Genomic DNA, 17,260 nt, shown 5'->3' with positions numbered 1-17,260 from the left:
TCCGTAGACGTACGCGTCTTCCCAGGGCCGTGCAGGGTTTGTTCAGCAGCCCAGCGGGAGCCTCCAAAGGGAGGGCGACAAGCCCCATCCCAGTGGCCCCTCGCGGTTTTGCTTTCTCCAGCTCCCGGTCATCCTTCCTCCGGGGCCCAGGCCGGGCCATCCATTCGTCCGCTGCCACCCGGCGGCTCCACCGACGCCAGGGCCTCATCCTCGGGGCTGGACCCAGGGACCCTCGCTCGCTCTGACGGATGCCCTCGTGCCAGGGTGCCCATCGCCGGGGACTCCCCGCCCTTCAGCGCGACCCCGCGCCCGGGCGGGCGGCGCTTGCGGCGGGCAGAGGGCGGGCAGGGGAGCGGGGACTCGTCCGGGGGTAGCCGCCTCCTCTGCAGCCTGCCGAAGCCGGACTGCCCCCGCCTCCGCCTCGCCTCCTCCAACGCCCGGCAGCCCTCCTCCTCGTCCGCGTCCTCCCCACGCTCCGCCTCGGCCGCCCCGCGCCACCGCCCCCAGCCGCGGCTGAGCCTCCGCGGACCCGGGAGGGGCTCGGCTGGCTGCTGGCGGGCCGGGAGGCGTGCGCGCCCGGCGCCCGGCGCTCACCAGCAGCATGCTCTATTTCCAGATGGTGATCATGGCAGGGACCGTGATGCTGGCGTACTACTTCGAATACACCGACACTTTCGCAGTGAACGTGCAGGGCTTCTTCTGCCACGACAGCGCCTATCGCAAGCCCTACCCGGGCCCGGAGGACAGCAGTGCCGTGCCCCCGGTGCTCCTCTACTCGCTGGCCGCCGGCGTCCCCGTGCTCGTGGTAAGCGTTCTCCCGGGCTGGGCTCGCCTTCAGGGTAAAGGCTGCATCCAGCCGGAGGGCTGGGGAACCCCCACCTTGGCTATCTAAGTTCCTCCAAGTTGGTGGCAGGCCCTTCTCCAGAGGACGTTCTTCTGGGAGTGTGGGGGCGGGTGCCAAGGAAGCCCCAGCCGTGTCCCACGCCTCCGCCTCCGCATCCCCTGCTGAGCCCAGAGCAGGTGGGTGGAAAGGAAGGGAACTGCAGGAGATGATGGGTGGGTGTAGGGACGTGGAGGGAATGCGCCTTTGGGGTGAATCTGGACGTAATCTTTTCTGGGGTTGCGCTTTACCTAAAGCCTCCTCTCTGAGCCAGAGAAGGTCGAAGAGGAGCCGAGCTGGGGGTTACTGGGATGTGGAAGGGACAGCATTCCTGTGTGGCCTCTTCCTTCCCCTCCCCGTGAAAGGGCCAGGTGGGCTAAGCCAAGGAGACAGCAAAACCCCAGAGATGCACTGGAGCATTTATAAACGAAGAGGCCTCAGCAACAGTGTTTTGCTGAGAAGAGAACCTGAGCCTGAATCACAAGAACACCTAGATCCCTAGATGTACTTAAAGGCTACTCCCTGCCTTGGTGGCTTCAAGTCTTGTCTTTTCCTAGCTGAGAACTTGATCTTTAGGGTTTGCCCGTGTGTTTGTGTGTGTCTCAGTGTGTGTATGTGTGTAACATGACTATACATATACACATTCATATATATGTATGGGTGGATGGATAAGCACGTAATGATTAGGCTAATTATCACGTCATAATTTGTATGTGTGAACACAATGCAAAGTTGCTTGTAGGAGACGATGTTTATCTAGGAAAGCAGCCTCACCGTGATTCCTTCATACTGACAAAGTATAGGAGGTTCCCTTCCTAGGTGCTCCAGCTCCCTCCTCTATCCGTCCCTCCCTTTCTTTCTCCCTGCAGGTAACAAAGTACAAAAATTAGGAAATGAAGAGAAGGACTGCTGTTATGAATATCAGGAATGCACTTTGTATCAACTAGGCTTTGATATTCATCTGTTCTTTACAGGACAATGGTTTCACAATTTGCCAAATAATGAAAAGTTCTTAACATATGAAAGTGGAATCCTGTGAATAAACCCACCAAGTTTTTGATGGCATTAGAAGAACTTTGTTTATCATAGCTACAGTGATAGTTGACTTCAACTTCAGCTCTATTGCAATGGTTGGAAAAATATTAGACCTTGCCCCAGAAGAAAAACAACCCTGACATTGGATTTGCTAAAATGTATCAGAAATCCCCAACCCAGCTTTATGTTTGACTTGTCTCTCCTTTTTTTTTTTTTTTTTTTTTTTTTTTTAAGCTGGCAATACTGGTCCATTTCTCCTGGCTTTTCTGACTGCTCAGCTTCTGGGTTCCTGAGTCCGTGTTTGTTAGGAGACTAAGTTGCTTAGTGATTTTTTTTTTTTCAAAAACATTTTTGAAGGAAAAGAATCAATTGTTTTTTAGTCATTGATTTGGTTGGTACCATAGTTAACAGAGTCTGTCACTCCTGTTATTGTATATCTTGCTTTAGGGAGATGGCACTTTCACATCCATGGTGGCAGAAACCAGCTAGAGATCAGAGTACATTGGTCAAAAGATGGTGATTCACCATCTAAGTAGCAGCCAGGAAGGAGACAGGGGATTGATCAGTCCCTAATGAGGGCTGGTCTGTGCTTGGAACTGAGTTGTTGTTGTTACCTGTTTGAAGAGCAGCCCTTTCAGGAGATATTGTCTACAGCTAACATTTGAGGAAACCAAGGTTCAGAACATTTGAAAATCAAACAAAAGATGTATATGGTGTTTGCCTATGTAGGGGACTAATGCTAAAAATGCCATGCTTCTCCCTCTGTTTCTAAGGAGCACGTTGTCTGAAAGATGGAGTTGTTTGGGGAGCACTGAGGAGATAAATGCAGAGAGTATTAAAGGGAAACTCAAATTGTCCCGAGGAATAGGCCATTCTGTCACCATGAAGAGTTGAAGCAATGGTGGTTCTGCCTCTCCATTCTTCCTAATAACACTGTCTTTGTACACTTCTCAGGGAAATAGTACTAGTAATGTTAATAGTACCCACCCACACTGGGTGATTCTTTGTGTATACTCTCATGTGTTTTCTATAAACCTTATACTCAATGATAATTTGCATTATCTCTGAAAACCATAATTAATATTGTCATATAGCATTTGGAGAAACAGAAGTTTAGGAAGATTAAGTAATGTGCCCAAGGATCAGAGCTAAAATGCTATGCTCAGAATTTTAGCCATAGTCTACAAAACTTTCAAGTCTGTTTTTTTTTTTCTGTTAGATATGTGATTTCATTTCATAAATGATTTCTTTAACTAAGTGTTTCACCCAAAGAGACAATCAATCAGATCTTACATTTACTATACTGTGGCCATAGAGGTTCATATGTATGTGTGTGTATATTATATATATATGTGCATATTTACCATTTCCAACCTTCAGAGTGATTTGAAAAGTGGCCCTCAATATCACAGTGGTTTTCCTACTTGTTATTTATTCAAAAATTAAAATCTTAGGCCTTTTAAATTAATTAGTTTTAATTAATTAGGAAATGAGACAAGGACTTGCTGTGATTAGAGGCCTGGCCATCTTGTTGGATGAATTTTATTTCTTTTATATAGTGTTGACTCAGAGCTCAGTTGGGATTGTATTGAATTTGGATTCAGATCCAATATACCTCTGCTTCAAGGTCAAGGGTTGGGACATCTACTTGGTGTGTAACCTTGAACAATTTGTCTATGCTTAAAGTCTCAGTTCTCTCAGTCAGACAGAGTTTTGTATATCAAATTAGTTATAATTAGTAAATATCCTTCTTAGACCATGATCAATACTACATAACAGGTCATTATACCATTACCATTTTTATTGTATTTTATTTTTGGTGTGGTGCTGGGGATCAAAAACAGACTCTGCACCATGTTCCTAGTCTGACATTATTTGAAACAAAATAATATGCCATAAATGTTTCTTGAATTCCTGTGTTCTAGACACTCAGTCTGGCAGAGTAGAGGTGTAAAGATAACTTCAGAAGTAAACCTTGGTCACCAATTTTATGGAGTTTACAGCCTATCTTGAGAAATTAGGCAAATGCAGAATGCAGCAGATATTAGATAGATAGATAGATAGATAGATAGATAGATAGATAGATAGATAGATGATAGATAGATAGATAGATAGACAGATAGATAGATAGGTAGATATAGAAATGCAGATGATACAGATACAGATAGACAGACAGACAGACAATCATGAGAACATGATTTATGTGTATGGCTGGGTATGATGGTGCTCAATTGTAATCCAAGCACTCAGAGGCTGTGGGAAGAGGATCATGTGTTCTAGGCCAGGCTGGGTTACATAGTGAGTGCAAGGACCAAAGGGCTAGGGATATAAACTCAGTGATAACATGTTTGCCTAGTGTAAAAAGCTTTGCTTTTAGTAGTCCCCATCACTGCAAATAAACAATAAATTTTTATGTATGCATGTACTATGAATGGTATATATGTTCATATGTATTTGTGTTTGTGTGTGTGTGTATTTCAAAGACTTCTGGTGTTTCACAGGTGGCCAATATTGCTTTTCTTTGGAGGGGTGAGGAAAGGCTTCATGGAAACATAGGCACTTGAGAAATGCTTTTCTGGGATCAGACCCAGAGCTTTGCCAGCACACCAGGGAAGCCCTGCACTACTTGTACTGAGTCCTGAAAGAGAGGGCAAAATGGTGGTTGAGTGAGAACATCACAGGAGCAAAGTTTTGTGAACAAACATTCTGAAGGCTGAAAATGCAGACTGTACTCCTAAATCAGCTGTCAGCTCACCTCACTTCTTGAGTTTGCTATTTGGGGGAAAAAGGGGTACATGGTTGAAGACGAAGGCTGAAGTTCCATCTAGGAGATATAGAATGCCAGGCCCAATATTTTTTGATTTCTCAGGAAGTGAGTAGGAACATAGTCTCTTGGGTGCTGTTTCAGGACACTTTGGGGCCAGAGGAGGTATAGAGCTCTTTTGTTATCAAAATGTTCACTTAAAACCATTTTTTTAAAAAATAATTTTTCTTTATTTATTTGTAAGGAAGGTGACACAGAGGGAGGGAGGGTGGGAGAGAGAGAGACAGAGAGACAGACAGAGAGAGAGAGAGAGAGAGAATGAATGGACATGCCAAGGCCTTGTGCTCATTCTAATGAACTCCAGATGCATATGCTACTGTGTATACCTAGCTGTACATGGGTATCTTAAACTATCCAAGGTACTGTATATTATTATGTCAATTGTAATTTCAGAAAAAAAAACACAATTTGAGCTGCCTTATATGGTCTTTAAACTGTGAGTTTAATTTGATCTGTAGAGTAAGTATCACAGCACCACACAGATATAAGCTTGATCCATGACCTTTGGTTTTCATTGATTAAAAGAATTGGTGATAGCAATGGTTTTGCTCACAAATTTGGATACCATGGTCACTAGGTCCTCCCTTTAGATTTCTGAGCAACAATGATTTGAAGGAGACAGGGCTTCATCATCCATCTTTATGGAACCAGAATTAAATTAAATAAAAACAAAACAACCAAATAAAACAAGTATCATCAACAACAATTACCTAGTAACAACCAAAATGGTCCATTATATCAGAAAGGACAAGTTTGGAGGTTTTGGCCAAAGCTTCTCAAAAATCTTTATGACCCCTCCAGGAAGGGAGCACTGGACCCTGAGACTAGGATTTGAGGGATGTAGTCACAGCTGTCATCCTGTGGGTGCCAGCATCGCTGGTTGTGGAAGTCAGATGGTGACAGGAAAGCATTCATGTCCAGAGCTTCACATAGAGCTTACCTTTCTTATGCCTTGCCTTAGAACACCACTTTTGGTATGAGTAAGCAAAGAACACCCATCAATTTCAGATTAGACTGAAATCTTTTCTTGGTTTCTCCACTAATTTGCCATGTTCATGAGCCAATATCTTTCGGATTCATGAGCTGCATATAAGAGCACCCACCTCTTGGAGAATCAGGACGTTCTATCTTCTTGGGTAGAAGCCGTGGTCTACTGTTTTCCAGCAGTACAAACTTCAGCCAGTTAATCTCACTGTGCCTCCACTTCTTCAACTGTAAGGTGGGGATGATATAAGTATTAGCCTCACATGGTTGTTATAATTATAAGATTAAATGTAAATATCAGAGTAGTGGCCAGCTATATGCACTAGCTACCCCTTCTTTGGTTGTGAAGCCAATTAAGATAAACTATATACATACCATCGTTTGTTAGTATGGAATCTCAACTTGGAAAACAACTAGGGCAAACAAATTGGGTGGTCTAAATAGTAAGCAAAGTGAAGTAATCTAAACTCTCATTTAATTAGAATCAAGTTAATGATCCCTTCCTTTGATGTTTCCTACATTTCTTGGCATGGGCTAATGCTAGCTAATCTTACTTATCTATTTCCCATAGACCAGACCAGACAGGTACATTTCAAAACTTGTGTCATTTAGTGCACACCGATTGCATTTTCTTTAAACATAAGCGCTATCAGTCACTCCATTTTCTCAATGTGATATAAGATGTTTAATGATATCATAATACTAGACATAAGTAGTATAAATTCATTAGCTTTGTCAGTTTCCATAAGAAAATCATGATAACCTCTTGGATGTAGAGATGGTAGATGATGAATTCAGAGTCTCATAGCCACAGTGCCACTCACTAAAGCTGTTAAATCTCTTTACTCATACATGTTCTCTGGTCTTTCAAGGTTTTTAGTCATAGTGATTCAAATTCAAAAACCTTTTATCTCCCATTTCAATTTTCCTGGTTTGATGGGAAACCAGCCATGTTCCATTGTAAATAATGATCTCAATGTGTAGTGCAGGAAATTGTTTTGTTTCCTGTGAAGCTTGGAAATGTGGTTGGTGGGTGGCAGCAGAAGGGGTTAAGGGTTCTGTTGTTCTGAATCTGATTGTAAAACATCTCTTATCTCAGCAGAACACATTGCACTGGGACTACAGGCACCCACATTGATGTGGATACCCACTCTGATTCTAGGTTTGAAAACTGTGGTTCATGGGGAGGTGAAGCATCCTTTTGGAGGCTTGGTTCTTAAAATGGGAAACATTAGATTTTGGGGTACGATGAATGCATGGAAATTATATGTAAAATGTATGTATATAGATTCATATGTCAATTTTTAAATAAGAGCCTTTATTAAAAATCATATTATCAGATGGGCACGGTGGTACATGTCTTTAATCCCAGCCCTCGGGAGGCAGAGTGAGCAGGAGCTCTTTGAGTGTAAGGCCACCCAGAGACTACATAGTTAATTCCAGGGTAGCCTGGGCTAGAGTGAGACCCTAAGTCAAAAAACAATAACAACACAAAATCTTCAAAGATAGCTAAGATTCCTAAATGAAGTACTCTTGGGGTTTATGAGTCTGTTTGAACCTCTCCTGAGTTCTCTTAGTAACTCGATATTGCTATTCATATGCCTTTTTTCACATTCTTCTCTTTCTCTTAGTTTTCCTTTTTTTCCCTTCCTCTCTTTTTGAAAAATTTTCGTTATTTCTCTTTTTTCATTTGTCTTCTCTTTGTGTTTGAATAAGGAAATATTGAGGAGGAAACAGATCCACGTAGCAGAACACCAGCTAGCTTTTCCTTCTTCCTTATAACCTTCCTCTTAATGTTCATTCTTCTCACTGCATCATCATTTCTTCTCCTCCTGTCATCTGTCATTATGTTTGGAACTATGCTCCGATAGTTACCTTATATATAAGAAGGTAACTTATTTGTTCCTACTTTCTTTTTATCTCTTTTCTTTTTTTGGATTTTTGAGGTAGGGTCTCACTCGAGCTCTGACTGACCTGGAATTCACTATGTAGTCTCAGGGTGGCCTCAAACTCATGATGATCCTACCTCTGCCTCCCAAGTGCTGGAATTAAAGGCATGCACCACCATGCCTGGCTGTTCCTACCTTCTTTAAGAGCTTTTTTTGGAGTGGTAAATATATGAGACAATAAATCACTTCTTAATACAAGAAAGACCGAATGTGAGTCCCTACACAGCATGGGTTGTGTAGTTGTCTGATCTTTAGAAGTGGTTAGCAGTGCTTGACACTCTCCATTTTCTGTCTTATACATAGATTTTGTTGTGTAGAAAACGAATATAACTTTCATACTTCTTTGATTTTTCTGTATAAAGAATAGCATAGGTAAATACCAAAGGTATAAAATGTCCTTCTAACTAATTATTATAAACTATTACTAATATCCAATGCTTGAGTTTCTAAAATTAATGAGGCATACTTTTTGACCTTCAAGAACTCAGATAATATGCATAGAATGACATCTCCAAACACAAGTTTTCTTGTCTATAATACTGATATAAGAATGTTTAACATATCCTATCAGAATTAAAAATGTGTATGAGCTAAGTGTGAATACTTAGTTATCAATAATCAATAAGTGATAGCTGTTCTTTTCACATAAATGCCAACATTTTTATTGTTAACACCAAGTGAAATGAGATGTTCACCTCATCATTTTTAGTTGTTGGTGACTGAGTGAGGCAAGCCACTTATGGCTCACAGTGATCCATTTAGATAGTACATGTGATAGCACAGCGAGGGAGCTTTAGCCTTTCGCTCCAGTTGGCAAATGACACATCTAGGATATAAACCTATTACTTCACGTCCAGTGCTCTGTTGGCTACATGGAATTGCCCACTAATTTGATTCACAGCATAAATGACGGCTCTCCTAGAAGGCAGAGGAAAGTTAGACAATAGTAATTTGATATGAGTGTGTTCTTCACAGTGTCCATATGTCTCTTAATGTAGAACTCAATTATAGAAACGTAAAAAAATGAAAAGGGGAATTAAAAAAATCTGTGTTCAAAGACAGTGCTTCCTTGACATGTGGAACTGTGATGATAGCCAGTATGATCCTGTTTTCCTAGGTCAACATTTTCTTCCACCTAAGTCTGGTGTAAAAGTCATGAGCTGAACCTATAGTTAGGTAGAACCATTTAATGGCCCTTGAAAACTCACATGGGATATTATTTTGATGGGAGATACTTTAAAATATGTGAAATGAAGTTCTGTATTCAGTACGATTTAAACTATTTCTGAGAATGCCAGTTTTTTCTCAGCAGGCTGGTTACTTTTTTAGTCTTATTATGACAGAGGTAGTTTGAGCATCACTGTCAATAAAATTATAATTTCATGGAGCAGGGGGAAAAGACCAGATTCTACATTTTTTTCCTAAATCAGGTACATTTAAAACTTTAAAGACACCTTTATAATGCTTTATAATGTGTTTTAATTTTTATTTTCATCATCAGATTTGGGTGTTTCAAAGTTAAGTTATTGTATTCTAACAAGCCAGTTTTGTCCTGCTGAACTTGTAGATTGTCATGATTCTTTGCATGTGTGTTGCATGGTGTTGTATGTGCACATGTCCTTGCACTAGTCTGAGGAGGGGTGAGCTCATCTGTAGTGGCTGAGAGGGAACAATGGGTTTCCCGCTTCATTTCTTTTCTGACTTTCTTACTCGAGCTGAAGTCTTTAATGATTCCTGATCTGCCTGTTTATTTGCCCCAGCTACACTTTTGTCTCTGTTTCCCATAGGACTAGAGTAGCAGACGTGCATCACCATGCCCAGCTGTTTATGTGGGCCCTGGAAGTCAAATTGCATCACTCAACTCAGACCTCCTCAGGCCCTCATGCTTGTACAGGAAGTGCTCTTAACTGCTAAGCCATCTCTCCAGCCTTAAATATTTTTGACAGATAAGGCATCCAGGCCCCTGTCAAATTTGTGGAGGTGAAATTATAATGCATTTTAATTCAAGTGTCGGCCCAAATTCTGCTGAGCCTGCCATTATTTAATAACCAATAACCTTTCATTAAAATAGATATAACAGGCCAAATGAAGTTCAGTAAACTCCCAGCTCTCTGTTCTCAAAGGTGTTTTATGTGTATGAAGTCCTTTGTTCAGGGTCAGTATATCCAGGGTAGGATTTGTGTCCTTGAGTTGACCTGTGTGTACAGATGTTCATAACTAAGAGGGACTGGGCCTGGATCCACCAAGATTAAATGACTGGGGAATAGTGTGGTTGCTTTATCAGAGTCTTAAACCTTGTCTCTCCAAACTAAAAATTCACATACCTTGAGTTCTTTTTTTTTTTTTTCATTCACCAAATAAGAGTAAATTTATAGCAATTCATCATGCTAATTAAAAGTCATAATTTTCATCAATAAAAACCCTTTTATATCTCATTGCTAATTAGATCAGTTGTTAATTAACATACAGATAACCAAAATGATTTTTGGCAGCCTCTTTGCTGTAAGGCCTATTTTAGTTTTTTGTCACTGTGACAAAATACCTGAGATGAACAACTAGAAGGAGGAAAGATTTATTCTGACTGAGTTTTCAGAGGCTTCAGTCTATGGTCACTTGGCTTTTAGGGTTGTAATGTGATAGCATGTCATTGTGGAAATATGGGAAAAAAAAAAACACTGCTTACCTCATGCTGTCTATGGTAATAAAGAAAATACTTAACCTTTAGGACAAATCCTGCTTCCAGATCATTTTTTGACATTATGACATGAATCCACAAATGAATTAGTCCCATGATGGGTTCAGAGTTCTTGTGGTCCGGTCATCTCCTAAATCCCACCCCCCAACACTGTTGCACCACTGAGGACCATACCTTCAACACATGAGCTTTAGGGGATACATATAACCCAAATCATAACAGGACTTGTGACTACCTAGGGCTTTGCATTTTATTAATATTTGCTAGAATTAGAGCATCAACTCATAGGTAACTGCATACCACACAACCTCGACTAAAGTAAATTGCAGATTTCATAATTTTTTCTAGAATTATGTACTCAAAGAATGTTAACTAAATGCATTAAGTAATAACTGTATTTGCTTTATGCTACATTTGTATTTTGTTATCCTTTGGAAATTTCTTTTATTTCCTGTGAATGTACATATATTTGACATGGTATTGAAATAGTTAAAATACTTGGAAATATCATAATAGAAACAACAGAGGTATATATAGATCTCTTCCCTTTCTTCCTATGTCATTTTGCCCTCTCTATCCTCTTAGATTTTCTTTATTAAAATAAGTATTTTATGAGCAGCTTTCATATGTAGCATGCTTTCAAATTAAGGCTTAAAGAGGTTAAGTGAATTGCTACAAATAGAAAAACCAAGATTTAAGTGCCCCTCACCTATCCTTCGTAGCAATACTGGCAAATAGTTGTGACATTATAGGGCAGCTGATTATAAATATACTTCTGACATATCTGTGTATCACCTCAATAACTTGTGGTATTTCCACTCTGAAGAAAGTCAGATTTGTTTCAATATAATTCAAGACTATGTGTTCCTCTTGTTTTCAATAGAGAAAGCAGCTACTTTAAACAATAATGTCCATTTCAGATTTAGCATTTTATTGCACTGGAGTGCGTAGAAGCACTTTTGCTACCAAGGAGAGCCCTGTTTTTCCATAGACCTCATCAAAACAAAATGCCTTGATCTCACAGATGTTGAAACATAGAGAGTGGCTGCACCTGGAGATTCATAAGAACTCATGACATTCCTAATGCAAAGGAAAAACAACAACAACAGTATCTATGGGTAGGCAACAATGACCTCTTCCATTCAGTGTGTCTGTGCCATGTTGCATTTACTCAGTTACTGAAATGAATGAAGAGACTTAATTGAAACTACGTGACAACCCTTTGGCTTTTCATAAAGAGATCTTTGTTTACTCTTCTCTCTGGCTTCTCATTGCATGCTACTTGGGTTCTCCTTTTTGTCTTTTGTAGGCTAAGTCTAGAATACAGATATGGGAATCCAGTAATTGCTTTATTCAAGCCACACTATCAGTCTGTCCTTGCCATTCCATTTTTGGAAAAAGATTGTGAATTCAGTATCAGGAAGAAAGCATGTGTCTTCATAGCTGGTTTAGCCATGACAGAGCACTTAGATAGTCTCTTATCTTTTTTGTCTTTTAATTCTCAAGTTGATACTCAGAGAACTGAAGTGACTTGTCCAAGGTCACACAGCTAATGAGAAGTTGCACAAATAGCCAAAGAGTTTAGGGACATGGCACATATCAGACATCATTAGAAGCACTGAACACATATTAACTAATTTAGTCTTCACATAATATTATGAAATGGCCCTACTGTTAATTCATTTTACAGATGAAAGCATTGAGGCACAGAAAGAATATACAACTAACTGATAACCCACAGCAATGAAGAGACACACCTTTGCAGAATGGTTCCTCATTTCCTTTTAATCCTATGGTCCTCCTATCACTATACTAATTTTGCCTTTTCCTGAAAGGTGACCTGCACAGAATCTGTTTGGATGTCATTGTTATCTGGGAGAGAGAAATAAATTGTATATGCTTATGAAATATACATAATAATAATATATACATAATACATATTATATATAATACATAAATTTATATATAAATATATTTAAAATATATATGTATATGTATATATATATAAATTTATTTGTAAGTAGAGAGAGACAGAGAAGTGAGACTGACAGAGAGAATGGACACAAAAAAGCTTCTAGCCACTGCATATGAACTCCAGATGCATGTGCCACTTTGTGCATCTGGTTTTATGTGTATAATGAGGAATTGAACCTGGTTGTTAGGCTTTGTCATTTCTTCAGCACATCTTTTATATTTTTAACATCAAATATTTTCCGATAAAACGTAAAGTCATATTTGAGGCTTAATACAGGTAACTCTACCAAAACTATCAGTCTTGGATGCATACATTTTAAAATCTGTTTTAGAAATACTTTTGTTTATTTATTTGCAAGGGGAGAGAAAGAAGAGAGAGAGAGCATGAGAAAGAGAAAGAATAAGAATGGGTGCATCAGGGACTCTAGCAATTGCAAACAAACTCCAAATGCATGTGCCACTTTGTCCACCTGGCTTTCATGGGTACTGGGATCTAACCTGGGCTGTTGGACTTTGCAAGCAAGTGCCTTAACTGCTCAGCCATCTCCCCAGCCTCTAATTTAAAGTCTTATACTGTGATTTTAATATATTTATAACCATATAACTAACAAATAGAATATCTACTACAACCAAGATATAGTCATCACCTCAAGGTTTGAACTTAGTAAAGGGCAGAAAGCAAGTCAGTTGTTTAAGTATATTTAGGGGAAAAGCATAGATTTTTATATACATACGTGTATGTGCAAATATATATGTATATAATTTACATACATATATCTAAACACACACGCACGCACACACACACACATATATATATTGAATATATATATAATATGTGTGTATATATGCATATATATGTATATATACATATACATATGTATGTATGTATATATATACATACATACATATACATACATACATATTGTTAAGAGACAAAGTATTCGTAGGACTACCATCCGAGTAACAGCCAAATCCTGGTGCCCTTGCCTGGGAAGCAGCAAATACTTGAAAAGCAGCTCTCTGTATTGCTGTTTTTTTTTTAATATTCTCCCTGCTCCTCATCACCATCTATTTACACATCCTGTCCTTTAATTTAAGCAGCTTCAGGCTCAAATCTTTGATAACTTTTTCCTCAATGCTTTCAGTCAATTGCACTCTGTCTTTCCTATCAACTCATTTTTTTGCATAACCTGAAGGATTCTTGTGGATATGGACTGGGTTGCTGGAGAAAAGACAAGATATAATAAATAGAGCCATTTGCTGGCCTGACAGGTGAGACCTGAGCATTCCACCCTGGCTGGCTACTTTATTTTTGAGCTCTTTAGAAAGTTGGCTCATTCTTCTAGCTTCAGTAGCACTAGATACCTGGTTTGGAAAGGTTTGTGCTCCAACTGGGGCAAGGAGTGGTTTCTTACCTCTGAATTCCTTCTTTTGTGTAAAATAAGCCAATCAGGACATTCTTTTATTTATTTATTTATTTATTTATTTATTTATTTATTTATTTATTTATTAGAGGCAAAGAGGGGAAGGAGGGAGGAAGAGAGAAAGAGAGAGAGAGCGAGCTCCAGGGCTTCTAGTCACTGCAAATGAACTTTAGACACATGTGCCACCATGTGCATCTGGCTTCCATAGTACCTGCAGAATCAAACCCGGGTCCTTAGGCTTTGCAGGCAAGTGCCTTAACCACTAAGCCATCTCTCCAGCCCCTATTAGGGCATTCTATCCTACAGTGATGGCTCTCTGAGTTTCTGCTCCATATGTAACAGCTGGTGTGGGTTCTCAGTGTTTGATAGTACTTTTCACTCCTCTGGCTATCTTCTGTGAAACAGAATAACCCTGTGCAGCAAGGATTTAAATTTGCCCTTCCATTCTGTCTGACCACAACAGACTGCACTTACTTAAGATACCTTGGATTGTTTTGTTTTATATTTAGCATAAGTGAAGAATTTCAGAGGCATGTTCACCCTCAGGTAGAGATCGATGGAGTTTTACCCTCTCTTATCATGTTCATTAATGCATTGAACTTGTGTGGACACAGAAACACATTGTGGTCAATCATGTCATCTATGAAAGGAATAGTCAAATTTTTCCCACATAGGTGGAAACACAGACTGATGATGTACTCTGTTCCCTACCAGTGAGCACAGGAAACAGCAGTAAGAGATTATGGCATTTTCCCCTCAAACTGATCTTGCAAACTGATTATGGCATTTTCCCTTCAAAGATCTGAGCTTTTCATACCTGAAGACTAAATCTTAGGCAAGCTCTTCTAATTAGATTTAGTATTTTGGAATCAGATAATTATTGAAATGCTTTCAAATACATATAGAAAATACAATATCATATAATACTACATGCTTATATATTATTATAGTTAATTACATACAAATATGTTGGCTGTTAAACAAGTATAGATTACCATTAACTGACAGATTTGTTATAAATATATTTGTCTTTTGTTTACCACCTAATGTTCTTCAAGCAAATAATCATTAGCACATTTTAAAAGAATTAACATCTACATATATATTTAAATTATTTCAGGCATTTTTACCTATTTGAGATACGAAATTCCTTGGCATGTGAGTAAAATTTATTTTTTGATAAAAGGTACTAACTACTCATTTTTAGATGCTTATGTTTTAAATCCTGAATTATTTTTCCAAACCTAGAAATTTAATGCTTTACATGTTTTAGCTATCATTAATTATAAATATTTTCTTAGGTAAACTCATTTAAGTTTTCATTTCTTCAAAATTATGCAGGATGTGCTCTAAAATAAATCTTATATGATAAAAGTAAAATATTTCAATTTCCTAACATATTCATTCATAAATCCTTAACACCACTGTTCATTTTATTTTTACCATTATTATGTGTTAAATATATACAGTACATATTTTAGAACTTTAATTTATCACTACATAAGAATTTATGCTTCATGTGCTTTTCTTTATCAAATATGACATTTTATGTACATAAACACTTAAATTTTTTCCAAAATAAATCAGGGTTATACTAAACTACAGCTCAGTGGTAGGGTGCTTGTTTAGCATGTATGAGGCCCTGGGTTGGATTCTTAGCATCACACATACACAACACACACACACACACACACACACACACACACACACACACACACACACATGCACACAGCAGATTACTAAAGATTATGTCATCTTTTCAACTTCATAAATGGAACCATTGGTTAATAAATGAAACTATCTCTATATATGATAAAATGAATAAACTCTTTTGATTTCTGAGGTTGTATTCAGATAACTGGCAGAATTTCTAGATGAGTTTAGTCACAGTTTTTTATTTATTTGAGAGGTAGAAAGAAGCAGAAGAAGAGAGTGAGAACGGTCATGCTAGAGCCTCCAGATGCATGTGCCCCTTGTGCATCTGGTTTAAGTGGGTCCTGGAGAGTTGAGCCAGGATCCACTGGCTTTGCAGGCAAATGCCTTAACTGCTAAGCCATATCTCCAGAGCCGAGTCACAGTTTTATTGCCACTCAGGATCTCTAAGTCATACTCTGCAGTTTCAATAGTAGTCATACATTAGGAGATGAAGCACTGGTCTCCACACATGGAAGTATTTTTGAGAGGATTTTATTCCTCAGAGGGCAGTAAAAATTAGAGAATGACATTCACAAGTCAGAGCTGCTTGGGCAAGCAAGTCACAGGATTTCAATTAACTTCATGCATAACAGGGAAAATGAAATTAAGGGTTTATTGTTTATGGATACTTTTTATTGAAATTTAAGACTTCCCAATTAGACTGAAATATCAAAAAAGCAGAAATTAGTTCTGTACCTTCTCAAATGGGGGCAGATGGAATTGTCTGCTAACTTCATATAAAAACAATGATCTAGTGATCAGGAATTCATGTATGCATAAAAAAGTACTTACCAGGTCCTTCCTTGGATAAGATATTGACTGTATGATGGGTTCTGTATATTCAAGACTTGAGGAAAAGGGATTACTATAGTTTAACTGCTCTTGACCAATGAGTATATAGTGGGGAGTATAGACGGGATGCGGGTGGAAGAGGAACAATGACAGAGGATGTTTCTGAGAGGAGATGCTGGATAATCAAGGATGAATCAACGAAGGATGAGTAATCCAAGAAGAAAATGCACAGAACCATTCTGGCTGAGGAAAGCCTGATAAGTTGAAGGAAGCACACAAGTACCTGAGGGGAAGATGTTCATATAGACGTAAACAGTTCTGAAACATAGGATATTTAGTGGAAAATCCATCCCAGTGGTGCTCATAGATTAAAGTCCAAGTTCTCCTTTACATTTTGGAGAGATAAGCATGTGCTCAGCCTTCTAAAATGGCCTTACAAAAATAATTTTACATCTGTGACTGGTTCTCGAATGACCTGCCTCACAAAAATAGCTTTACATCTGTGACTGGTTTTAATTTAGTAAACTAGAAGGAAAAACAAAAATAATGATTTAGAACTATTCAACACATGGGGATTAGTGGGTCTGTTTTAAAATTGATATATTTTGTTGCTTTCACATAAAAATGTGACAGTGAAATAAAGCCTTAATTGGTTACTAAGAAGTAAACTTCTGTGACATACGTACTACATAATTTTAAATCATCTTTTGCAGCATGGATGCTAAAAAAGAAATGTTTCTATAATCATGAAAGGTTATGCTGGGGTTATACAATTAAAATTGAAATTGACAAGATGATTTTATTACTACTATTATTTATTTCCCATAAATAAGTTATCTTGACCTACATATTGCTAAATTGCAAACAGGTATGCTTACCTGTGCAATAAATGCCTTCAGGCTTTTCATCATAAATTGAAAATTATGGTGAAATATATACATTTATATGCTGCTTTAGAAATCTGAAGGTACAGTATTGCACTTTTTAAAAGAAAACACTGATTTAAAT

At 38.7% G+C, this 17,260-nt stretch overlaps 1 protein-coding gene across 1 annotated transcript in view; it reads left to right on the top strand.

Moving 5' to 3' along the window:
- The first annotated feature begins 525 nt into the window (after positions 1 to 525).
- Positions 526 to 17,260, top strand: part of Plppr5 (phospholipid phosphatase related 5) — a 145,772-nt gene continuing 129,037 nt past the window's right edge. The window contains exon 1 of the mRNA XM_004663955.2: positions 526 to 805. Within this exon, the coding sequence (XP_004664012.2) occupies positions 602 to 805 (204 nt within the window). The 5' untranslated portion in view covers positions 526 to 601. The remainder of the gene's footprint in view (positions 806 to 17,260) is intronic.

Source organism: Jaculus jaculus, chromosome 19 (assembly GCF_020740685.1).
Source record: "Jaculus jaculus isolate mJacJac1 chromosome 19, mJacJac1.mat.Y.cur, whole genome shotgun sequence".
In the NCBI taxonomy this organism is placed as follows: Eukaryota; Metazoa; Chordata; class Mammalia; order Rodentia; family Dipodidae; genus Jaculus; species Jaculus jaculus.
This window is presented reverse-complemented; position numbering and strand designations above follow the sequence as displayed.